Source organism: Coregonus lavaretus (assembly GCF_964263955.1).
Source record: "Coregonus lavaretus genome assembly, chromosome: 17".
NCBI classification, from domain to species: domain Eukaryota; kingdom Metazoa; phylum Chordata; class Actinopteri; order Salmoniformes; family Salmonidae; genus Coregonus; species Coregonus lavaretus.
In genome coordinates, this window is record NC_140004.1 from 4,021,267 (window position 1) to 4,033,330 (window position 12,064).

The 12,064-nt window shown below is 43.5% G+C and overlaps 1 protein-coding gene across 1 annotated transcript in view; it reads left to right on the forward strand.

The window, feature by feature from the left end:
* Positions 1–12,064, forward strand: part of LOC311144656 (serine-rich coiled-coil domain-containing protein 1-like) — a 92,940-nt gene that overhangs the window by 14,421 nt on the left and 66,455 nt on the right. The window contains exon 5 of the mRNA XM_084180707.1: positions 1,688–1,808. Coding sequence (XP_084036833.1) covers positions 1,688–1,808 — 121 coding nt within the window. The remainder of the gene's footprint in view (positions 1–1,687; positions 1,809–12,064) is intronic.

The window sequence follows — 12,064 nt, forward strand, 5'->3', positions numbered from 1 at the left end:
GAAGGTTCTCCCATCTCCACACAGGAACTCTGGAGCTTTGTCAGAGTGACCATCAGATTCTTGGTCACCTCCCTGACCAAGGCCCTTCTCCCCCGATTGCTCAGTTTGGCCGGGCGGCCAGCTCTAGGAAGAGTCTTGGTGGTTCCAAACTTCTTCCATTTAAGAAGGATGGAGACCACTGTGTTCTTGGGGACCTTCAATGCTGCAGAAATGTTTTGGTACCCTTCCCCAGATCTGTGCCTCGACACAATCCTCTCTCTGAGCTCTACGGACAATTCCTTCGACCTCATGACTTTTGTTCTGACATGCACTGTCAACTGTGGGACCTTATCTAGACAGGTGTGTGCCTTTCCAAATCATGTCCAATCAATTGAATATACCACAGGTGGACTCCAATCAAGTTGTAGAAACATCTCAAGGATGATCAATGGAATTAGGATGCACCTGAGCTCAATTTTGAGTCTCATAGCAAAGGGTCTGAATACTTATTTAAATAAGGTTTTTTAATAGATTTGCAAAAATGTCAAAAAAACTGTTTTCACTGTCTTTATGGGGTATTGTGTGTAGATTGATGAGGTTGATAATCCATTTTAGAATAAGGCTGTAACGTAAGAATGTGGGAAGGGGTCTGAATACTTTCTGAATGCACTGTATGTCGTGTGAAATCCCTGCAAATAATTGATAAATTGCACACGTAAAGTGAAGTGATGATGTGACTTACTGAAGAAGATGAATAAGTGGAATGTCTCTCACCCTAACTCAAATTAAGGCTCACCCGACATGCCCACACACGCACACGTGCGCACACACACACGACCACACGGATGCTCCTGTTTTAGCACTCTCAGGTGACTGCTTGGCATTTCTATTAAGAACCAGGCAGTTTCACAGCAATTTATGGGCTGCTGAGCTGAGCCACATTCAGTTTTACCTTAACAGCCATCCACCTACCTTTTATTAAAGATCTGGTTATTTCTGGTTGTCTCTCTGCATTAATGAGACGTTAAAACAGATGCCATTGTGTATTTTACTCTGCACAGTGATTGTAAAGGAAATATTTGATTTCTGTAGTGTTTGTTTTTCAATACTAACGGCACTCGTTATAGTATATTGTCTAAGCATGTTGTCAACTCTGTAAACACATGCCTATTGTGCCACACAACATTGACTGAAAGGTTGTGTGTGTGTGTGTGTGTGTTTGTGTGTGTAGTATTCAGAGAGGACTCTAGCCAGTCCCTAGCCCGACATGCCCACACACGCACACGTGCGCACACACACACGAACACACGGATGCTCCTGTTTTAGCACTCTCAGGTGACTGCTTGGCATTTTTATTAAGAACCAGGCAGTTTCACAGCAATTTATGGGCTGCTGAGCTGAGCCACATTCCGTTTTACCTTAACAGCCATCCACCTACCTTTTATTAAAGATCTGGTTATTTCTGGTTGTCTCTCTGCATTAATGAGACGTTAAAACAGATGCCATTGTGTATTTTACTCTGCACAGTGATTGTAAAGGAAATATTTGATTTCTGTAGTGTAGTGTTTGTTTTTCAATACTAACGGCACTCGTTATAGTATATTGTCTAAGCATGTTGTCAACTCTGTAAACACATGCCTATTGTGCCACACAACATTGACTGAAAGGTACTGTGTGTGTGTGTGTGTGTGTGTGTGTGTGTGTGTAGTATTCAGAGAGGACTCCAGCCAGTCCCTAGCCTCCTGCCTGAACCTGATGCACTCCCCCCTGGAGCCCACTGTAGACAGGATCCCTGGCAGGGAGCCCAGAGACACCACCACCATCCACAGGTGAGAGAGAGCCCTGCACCTATACCTAGTACATCATACTACAGCTCTCGCTACACCTATAACGCTCACTACAGCTCTACACCCACACTACACCTAGACCTACACGTACACCTATAACACTCACTACAGCTATCACTCATCCTTCACACATTCCCAACAGTGAGCAGTCACTGTTCTTCAATGCAGGAAGGAAGGCTCATAACAACTCCTGAACAGAATTAACAGCAAGTCCCATTGCTCTTTATAGGAAGCCGTTATCACACAAAGCCATTAGCGCCAAACGCTGGGGTGGAACTGATTAGGTAGAACAATGAGAGCCACGAACGGGCATGGATAAAAGTCTCATTGCAACTAATGCATTGCTATCTTAATTGTTTTTTTATTAGAGAAACCTTTTGATGTGCCTAGCAGGAAACACTGATGGAGATTATTACGATAATGTGTAACATGTTTTGTTTGTACCCCATGGAAATTAATGTAACGTTCTGACTATAACTACTGTTCCCTGAAGGAGGGAAACGAGGTACAACGTACTATGAGGAGTCGCACTTTCACGACTTCGGTTGAAGGGTCTACAATCATGCCTGACAAGGCCAATGAAATCTGTGTCTCGCTGGAAGCCCCGCCTTCCACAGGTGATAAGCGTGAGGCTCGGTTTCATTCCTTCAATTTGGCACGTACACTGCTAGGTAACCCTTGCCCCTATATGCCAGGGAGATGGCCTGGATTAGCAAAAATACAAAAAAGTGGGTCACATAACCAGATATCCTGAGCCCGTTCTATGTACATGCATAAAGCCGCACCTGACACAGGGCATGTAACCTCTGTTGCTCTTAAGAAGCAATTGGAGGAGGCGAAAAGGGAAATAGCCCAAAGCTAAGGACCTATAGGACATAGCCATGACTTTCGGGGCGAAGGCTGTATTTGGATGCAACGTCACCTTAGTCGCCGAGGACAAACTGGGTACAGGAAGGGTGTACAAATTACGCGTGGAGGTCCCCAACACGTTTAGCCGAGGCCAAAGCCTTGAGCAGGGAGGTTTTTTAGGAGAAGATCTTCAGATCCACCGACTCCAGAGGCTCAAAGGGGGCTGCACACAGTGCCTCCAAAACCAGCGGCAAGTCCCATGTGGGCGCAACAGGTTTAGAGGCCGGCCTGAGATTATGTACTCCTTTCAGGAACTGCACAACCAGGGGATGGGCCCCCGGTGTGGCTCCATCAATTCCCACATGACACAATGAGATAGCAGCCATGTACACTTTGTGGAGAATGCACGCACCGGGGAGCCACAAGAATCAATGATAAGCCCTCCCAGCCACAAGAATCAATTATAAACCCTCCTAGCCCTCCCTATGAGATAGCAGATCCGCACACAAGTTGAGGCAACTGGGAAAATGCATCACCAGAACAGACAGCAAATGTGCACTGCTCCGCAGCAACAGTGAGTGGGCCAGGTGAGGAGGCGGAGGGACCGTGTCCCCCCCCCGCCTGTTGAGTATGCCACTGTCGTGATGTTGTCGGATCTGACCAGCACATGCCGGCCCGAAAAACGTGGGAGGAGGTGCTTGAGCGTCATGTACATCATCAATTTGTAAGTCGCTCTGGATAAGAGCGTCTGCTAAATGACGAAAATGTAAATGTAAATCAGAAGTTCCAGGTAATTGATATGCCGGGCACTCTGTGACACTGTCCATACTCCCTGAAGTGAGTAACCCTTGCACACCACGCCCCACCCTTGGTGCGACGCATCGGTCGTGACCATATTGCGGAACAACACCTGGCCCCGGAGAACCCCTTGCGACGGTAGCCGGGGATCCCTCCACTGGGCCAGTGCCGAAGGCATGTTGTGGACACCTGAATCACCCTCTCTCTTCGAGCAGCCTCCCGTAACCGCCGACAGGGCGCACAGGAACCGGGAGACAATCGACCCAACCAACGACCCAATCCATCTCCGCATCCCGCATCTCTGACTCTGGTCCTCTCCTGAATGTCTCTCGCTGTATGATTATAGGATTCCACAGTTTAAGTCAAACAGCGAATTGTTCGCCTTGCAGCGGAATCGGGGGCTCTGATCTATGCGTAGAATAGGATCAGCATCAAACCTAGACCTGAGTGCCGAACAGCTAAAACAGAGGGCGACCTACAACAAGGTGAGATCCCAGCTACGCAAGCTAAATCTGAGATGCCGCTTCATCCACCCAGCAAAACTCATCTTGACCTTCCAGAACACAACACACACATTCTCCACTGCCAAGGAAGCTCAAGTCTTCTTCGAGAATCACATCAAACCCAACACACAAGGGGACGAATTGACAGATGGAACCCAATTATGACTGGCTCAACAGGAGAACATTAACACAGTGACACCATGCCAATTAATGAACAATTGACAATATTGACGTGCCACACGGACTGGGGCTGCTTCGTTATGGGGCTACAGTGCATTGAATCCCTACATGGGTAGAATATGGCAATATACACTCCGTGGCCAGTTTATTAGTACTGGGTCGGACCCCCCTTTGCCTCCAGAACAGCCTGAATTCTTTGTGGTATCGATTCTTCAATGTGTGGTGTTCAAGCGTTGCTCAATTGGTATCAAGGGACCTAAACTGGTCCAGGAAAACATTTGCCACACCATTACACCACTGCCACCTGCCTGTACTGTTGACACCAGGCAGATTGGGGCCATAGATTCATGCTGCTTGCGCCAAATCCTGACTCTGCCATCAGCAACAGGAACCGGGATTCATCGGATCAGGCTATGTTTTTCTACTCCGCAATTGTCCAGTGTTGGTAATCGCGTGCCCACTGGAGCTGCTTCTTGTTTTTAGCTGATAGGAGTAGAACCCGGTGTGGTCGTCTGCTGCAATAGCCCATCAATGACAAGGACCTACGAGTTGTGCGTTCCGAGTGGCCGTTCTGCACACTGTTGTACTGCGCCGTTATTTGCCTGTTTGTGGCCCGCCGGTTAGTTTGCACGATTCTTGCCATTCTCTTTCGACCCCTCTCATCAACAAACTGTTTTCGCCCACAGGACTGCCGCTGACTGGATGTTTTTTGTTTGTTGCACCTTTCTTGGTAAACCCTAGACACTGTTGTGCGTGAAAAGCCCAGGAGGCCAGCAGTTTCTGAGATACTGGAACCGGCGCGCCTGACACTGACGATCATACCACGCTCAAAGTCGCTTAGGTCACTCGCTTTGCCCATTCTAATGTTCAATCGAACAGTGACTGAATGCCTCTATGCCTGTCTGCCTGCTTTATATAGCAAGCCACGGCCACTGTCTTTAGGAGCTAACCATTTTCGTGAATGGGGTGGTGTACCTAATAAATAAGTTGGAAGCTATTCCCCAGCAATTTATTTTGCTACTGCTAATGAGAGTCCCATATGGGCTACTACACAATTGCTTTTATAATAGTTAAAATGTTTTATTGATGTCACCATTCATTTCTGGCAGGCTATTGAATGTATCTACCAGGTAAGACTTGTCCTACAGGCCATGATGAATGATTGTGAAGATTTAGATTATAGACTGCATTTCCTCTTCTTTCATTTTTCTTTCTCTTTTTTTTTTTTTTTTTTTTTTACATAGTATGAAGCACTTAAATGCTTAATAAAATTGAGGGCAAATGTATGATTGTCATATAAACTATATTGCTAACAATAAATGACAATGGATTAAGAGCTATTGCTCCTACAGCCACAGTAACCTATTTGACGGTTTTGGCTTACATATCTGTTATTTACATTTTCTTTTTTTCTTCATTACCCACCCTAACTTATGAAGTTTGCTAACTATACAGTAAAGGTCTGAAAATGGTTACTTATTTTGTTTTAAAAAATAATAACGTAAGACCAAAAAATATGCGGCTAAGAGACTCCATGTGTAAGGCTGCCGCTCGCCGTTATGCTGCAAGGGAGGGGGGGACCGGGGGGACGGTTTACAGGGAGGGTCTTCTGGGTGGGGAACGGCCAATGGGTGAGTTTCCCTGTGGGTCCTGCTTTTTGTTACACATCCATTGGCTTATATCAACACTAAAGATAACAATTATATCATTAATATAACCTTCCTTTCTGAAAAACAATGACAATGCTAGCTATTCTCTCTTGGAATTTGAAAGGCCTAAATTGGCCTATCAACTGTTCCAGCTGTCTGATATCCTAGCAAGAAACCATGTTGACATAGCAACGCTCCAAGAAATCCACCTGCTCCATAAGGATGCAGATAGAATACAGAACCATTTGTACAACCTGGCTGCTTTTTCATCAGCCCCAAACAAAAGGTGTAATCATAATGAAACTCAAAATCACCATCCTTGGTAAAGGCGAAGACCAAGAAGGCAGAATCACTTTCCTTAAATGTATCCATAATGGAAAGAGAATTGCCTATTATAAATGTGCATGTTCCAAATTCATATGATCCAAAGTTTTTTTTGATTCTCTGAACAGCATATTGTTAGAAATAACTGAATTCCATCTGGTTATTGGGACAGACATGAATGCCATTTTGGACATGCGGTACAAATATATTAAGACAAACTACAATCCACACGCAACCAAGCACATAATCCAGAAGCAAACAAGTACACTTTCTACTTAAACAGGCATAAAACATTCTCCCAAATTGATTTTATATTATCTACACGTCTATTTTCAAAAATTAGGAAAATAGAAATTCGACATATGAGCTTGTCCAATCACCACATTCACTACTGCCAATTACAAATGTCAGAATCTCCTAAAAGAGCCACAAGATGGCGTTTCAACGTTTCAATACAACAAAATCCTACATTCTGTGATCAATTTTAAATTGAACTTAATTCATAATGATCAATAACATTTCAATCCGTGACTCCCGGATTCTATTGGATGCCACCAAATGTTTTATAAAAAATAACGCAACTGCATTTGAATAAATCACAATTAAAGAAGATATCAGAATTGGAAATGTTGACAGCATTAGAGCGTTATCAAGACCAAAGAGCTATTACTCTTTCCAAAGTCAAGACAGAACTTAATTTATTGATAAGATAGAGTGCCGAATTTGCCATCCATTGAGTTAGACTCAACTATGGTAATCCTCCCAGTTGTTTACTGCCCTTCATTGGACACTGTGTTAACAAACCTCCAAACGAGCTTCAATGCCATACAACACTCCTTTAGTAGCCTCCAACTGCTCTTAAACACTAGTAAAACTAAATGCATGTTCTTCAATCGAACGCTGCTGGCACCCGCCCACCCGACTAGAATCACTACTCTCGACGGGTCTGACCTAGAGTATGTGGACAACTACAAATACCTAGGTGTCTGGTTAGACTGTAAACTCTCCTTACAGGCTCACATTAAGAATCTCCAATCCAAAGTTAAATCTAGAATCGGCTTCCTATTTCGCAAAACAAAGCCTCCTTCACTCATGCTGCCAAACATGCCCTCGTAAAACTGACTATCCATACCGATCCTTGACTTCGGCGATGTCATTTACAAAATAGCCTCCAACACTCTACTCAGCAAATTGGATGTAGTCTATCACAGTGCCATCCGTTTTGTCACCAAAGCCCCATATACTACTCACCACTGTGACCTGTATGCTCTTGTTGGCTGGTCCTCACATATTCGTCGCCAAACCCACTGGCTCCAGGCCATCTATAAATCACTGCTAGGCAAATCCCCGCCTTATCTTAGCTCATTGGTCACCATAGCAACATCCATCCGTAGTATGCGCTCCAGCAGGTATATCTCACTGGTCATCCCCAAAGCCAACACCTCCTTTGGCCGCCATTCCTTCCAGTTCTCTGCTGCCAATGACTGGAACGAATTGCAAAAATCTCTGAAGCTGGAGACTCTTATCTCCCTCACTAACTTTAAGCATCAGTTGTCAGAGCACCTTACCGATCACTGCACCTGTACACAGCCCATCTGAAATTAGCCCACCCAACTACCTCATCCCCATATTGTTATTTATTTTGCTAATTTGCACCCCAGTATCTCTATTTGCACATCATCTCTTGCACATCTATCATTCCAGTGTTAATACTAATTGTAATTATTTTGCACTATAGCCTATTTATTGCCTTACCTCCATAACTTGCTACATTTGCACACACTCTATATATATTTTCTGTTGTATTTTTGACTTTATGTTTTGTTTTACCCCATATGTAACTCTGTGTTGTTTTTATCGCACTGCTTTGCTTTATCTTGGCCAGGTCGCAGTTGTAAATGAGAACTTGTTCTCAACTGGCTTCCCTGGTTAAATAAAGGTGAAAAAAAATAAAAAAAATAACAGTAATGATCATTTAGCTGATATAGCAACTATTGAATCTGAAACAGGGGAATTACTATCAGAACCCAAATTAATCAAAGATTCTCCCGCTTTTATAATTCTCTGATTGTAAATCCACACCAAGCCAGACCTGAGCATGTGAGCGGAGTTGAGCAGTCGGAAGTCCCGCTCACCGCTCCAGCGCTACATGTCCTTAACAACCGCTCCGCTAAAAACTGCTCCTTGCTCACAAGAAAAGAAAATGCAGATCCAAATTCACTCCATTCGTTAAAATCACAATTTAACCAACACCCATATATTTTTGTGACTACCTGGACCTACCATTTGGTTTTGAAGTATTGAAACCAAACCATATGATTTGAATGAAAAGTATTTAAATAAACAACATGAAAAGGTGACAGTAAGAAGCGGTCATCATTTCAAATAGGCTACATGTCGTATTAAACAGCATATAAACACTCAAAAAATAGGTCAGGAGCCAGACATGTAGCCTAAGAAGGAATGAAAATGAATTATTTAGGCTATATTATTATTATTATTATTATTATTATTATTATTATTAGCCTATTTCAATTATTTCAAGGCTAAAGCCTACAAAGAAATAACTTGTGAAGCATTTGCGAGTGCGACACCGTAGGCTGGCATCAACATTAAGCGCTCAGCATTTAAACAACATTTAGTTGTATTCAAGTATTATAGTCTATACATTTTGCATGCTGTATAGGCTGTGACTTACTTAGAATTAAATAAAAATGAAACGAAAAACGCTTTATTAGGCCTTTGAATTAACTTTTAGAAACACCAGTTTGGCCAGAGTCTGTGGCTTCAGGCTCATGCGATGGTGCCTGGAGAGCAGGCCAGCAGTGGAGAATACCCTCTCTGCTCTTGCAGAGCTACTAGGGATGCTAAACACCCTTCGGGACACTCTTGCCAGGCTGGGCAGGGATGTGGAGTTGTTTTTTAATTTTTCTATAGGTAGGCCTTAAGGTTTTTAGGCAAAATAACCCTATCAAAACAGAAAGCTCCTTGAAAGAGGTAATATGTCAGCAGGCCTATTGGGCCAAAAGCAATGATAGCCTATTGAATAGATAATAGAACGAAAGTGAACTAAACTTTTAAGAGATAATATTTTTTGTTTACAAATACTTTGCTACATACTTTCCTGTCTGTTAGCATGTGCACATAGTAAGTAAACCATCATGCTTTCGGAATGTCTTTTTAGATTCCACAATAATTATTTATTTATGGACACTACATCACCACTCTCTTGCTCTTTGTCCAACATCTTTGTAAGTCACCTTGATTTTGCACCTGAGTGTTTTATCAGTTTCTTTATGAAAATATGTAGTGAACTCCATGACAGTAACTAAAGAAAAGGGCTATAGCAGCACACAAGTAACCTACAAATGCTTGCTGGGCCGGGCATGCCCGTAGCTCGTGAATATTTATCCTCTGATAACCTCCGTCAACTATTACATATCTTAAATGCTTAATCAGAAACAACAGCTCCTTGGGCTGTTTTATCTCTCGATGCAGAAAAAGCTTTTGATAGACTAGAATGGTCATATTTCTGTTCTGTCTTGGAACATACAGTGCATTCGGAAAGTATTCAGACCCCTTGACTTTTTCCACATTTTGTTATGTTACAGCCTTATTCTAAAATGGATTAAATAGTTTTTTACCCTCATCAATCTACACACAATACTCCATAATGACAAAGCAAAAAACATTTTAGTAGAAACCTTTGCAAATGTAAAAAATTAAATAAATAAATAAATAAATGATATCACATTTACATAAGTATTCAGACCCTTTACTCAGTACTTTGTTGAAGCACCCTTGGCAGCGATTACAGTCTAAAATATTATTGGGTATGACACTACAAGCTTGGCACACCTGTATTTGGGGAGTTTCTCCCATTCTTCTCGGCAGATCCTCTCAAGCTCTGTCAGGTTGGATTGGGAGCGTTGCTGCACAGCTATTTTCAGGTCTCTCCAGAGATGTTTGATTGGGTTCAAGTCCGGGCTCTGGCTGGGCCGCTTAAGGACATTCAGAGACTTGTCCCAAAGCCACTCCTGCGTTATCTTGGCTGTGTGCTTAGGGTTGTTGTCCTGTTGGAAGGTGAACCTTCGCCCTAGTCTGATCTCTCAGTACTTTGCTCCGTTCATCTTTCCCTCGATCCTGACTAGTCTCCCAGTCCCTGCCGCTAAAAAACATCCCCACAGCATGATGCTGCCACCACCATGCTTCACCGTAGGGATGGTGCTAGGTTTCCTCCAGACGTGACACTTGGCATTCAGGCTAAAATAATTCAATCTTGGTTTCATCAGACCAGATAATCTTGTTTCTCATGGTCTGAGTCCTTTAGGTGCCTTTTGGCAAACTCCAAGCAGGCTGTCATGTGCCTTTTTACTGAGGAGTGGCTTCCGTCTGGCCACTCTACCATAAAGGCCTAATTGGTGGAGTGCTGCAGAGATGGTTGTCCTTCTGGAAGGTTCTCCCATCTCCACACAGGAACTCTGGAGCTCTGTCAGAGTGACCATCGGCTTGGTCACGTCCCTGACCAAGGACCTTCTCCCCCGATTGCTTGCTCAGTTTGGCCGGGCAGCCAGCTCTAGGAAGAGTCTTGGTGGTTCCAAACGTCTTCCATTTAAGAATGTTTGAGGCCACTGTGTTCTTGGGGACCTTCAATGTACCCTTCCCCAGATCTGTGCCTCGACACAATCCTGTCTTGGAGCTCTACGGACAATTCCTTAAACCTCATGGCTTGGTTTTTGCTCTGAAATGCACTGTCAACTGTGGGACCTTATTTAGACAGGTGTGTGCCTTTCCAAATCATGTCCAATCAAGTGAATTTACTGCACTGTATGGAATGTATGGGAATTGGCTCCAATTTCATTAATACGATTAAAATACTATATGCCAATCCCTCAGCCATAGTTATAACAGGCAATATCTGCTCTGCTCCCTTCATAATCACTAGAAGCAGCAGACGAGGCAATCCGATTTTTCCTTTGGTATTTTTATAATCCAAGGAACCCCTGGCCCAGGCAATTCGTCAATCGAAGGAAATAACACACATTTTCATAATCTACTGATGTTCTTCATCTCATTATACGCAGACGATGGTTGGATGGAGACATGTTGGTTGGGGGAATGAGATGGGATGGGAGGTTGGGGCTTGAGGCTCAATTGTTGTTTATTTTCCTTTGCATACTGGGTTTATTAACTTTTGATTCTGTAATGTGATCATAATTACTTTATGTACTTTTTTGTTGTTGAGTGGCAGTCTATAGGAAAATGCAAACTGAGTATGAGATTGTGTGAGTTTGTGTACTGTACCTGTAGCCCCCCCCCCCCCCCCCCATGACAAAATGACAAAATAAATACAAATTTGGTCATAAAATAAAATGAGAACCTGCCCCGCAGACTAGTAGGGGGAACAGGGCCAGCCGTCCCCTAGTCTCGCACACAAACTGATTTGAGTGAGGGAAGCCTGAACATGCGCCGAGACGTACAACAAACGTATCTTCTAATTCATTGGGGCATGTCGCGAACCCAAACCTGGCTTGTTAGCTTTCGTTGTTTTGTTCGCTTTAGACATTTTACTTAGTAGGGTGAATCGTTACTGTTCACACAGAGGTGAAGAGCGGAATAATTGAAGGAATTAGTCCAAGCCTCACGCGTATCACCTGTGGAAGGCGGGGCTTCCAGCGAGGTGCGGATTTCTTTGGCCTTGTCAGGTGTGATTGTAGATCCTTCAGCCGAAGTCGCGAGAGTGCAATTTCCCATAGTATGTTGTACTGAAGTTGACTGACTGAAAGGGAACCAGCACAACAGGGACATATTGATAGAATACTGTGCACTCTTTCCCCCTGTAGTAGATATCTGCTAAAACAACACCTGGCATTATTGGGTATATGTGCACCGTGGCAGATTTAGCAATATATTTGATTTGGCCGCACACTTGGAG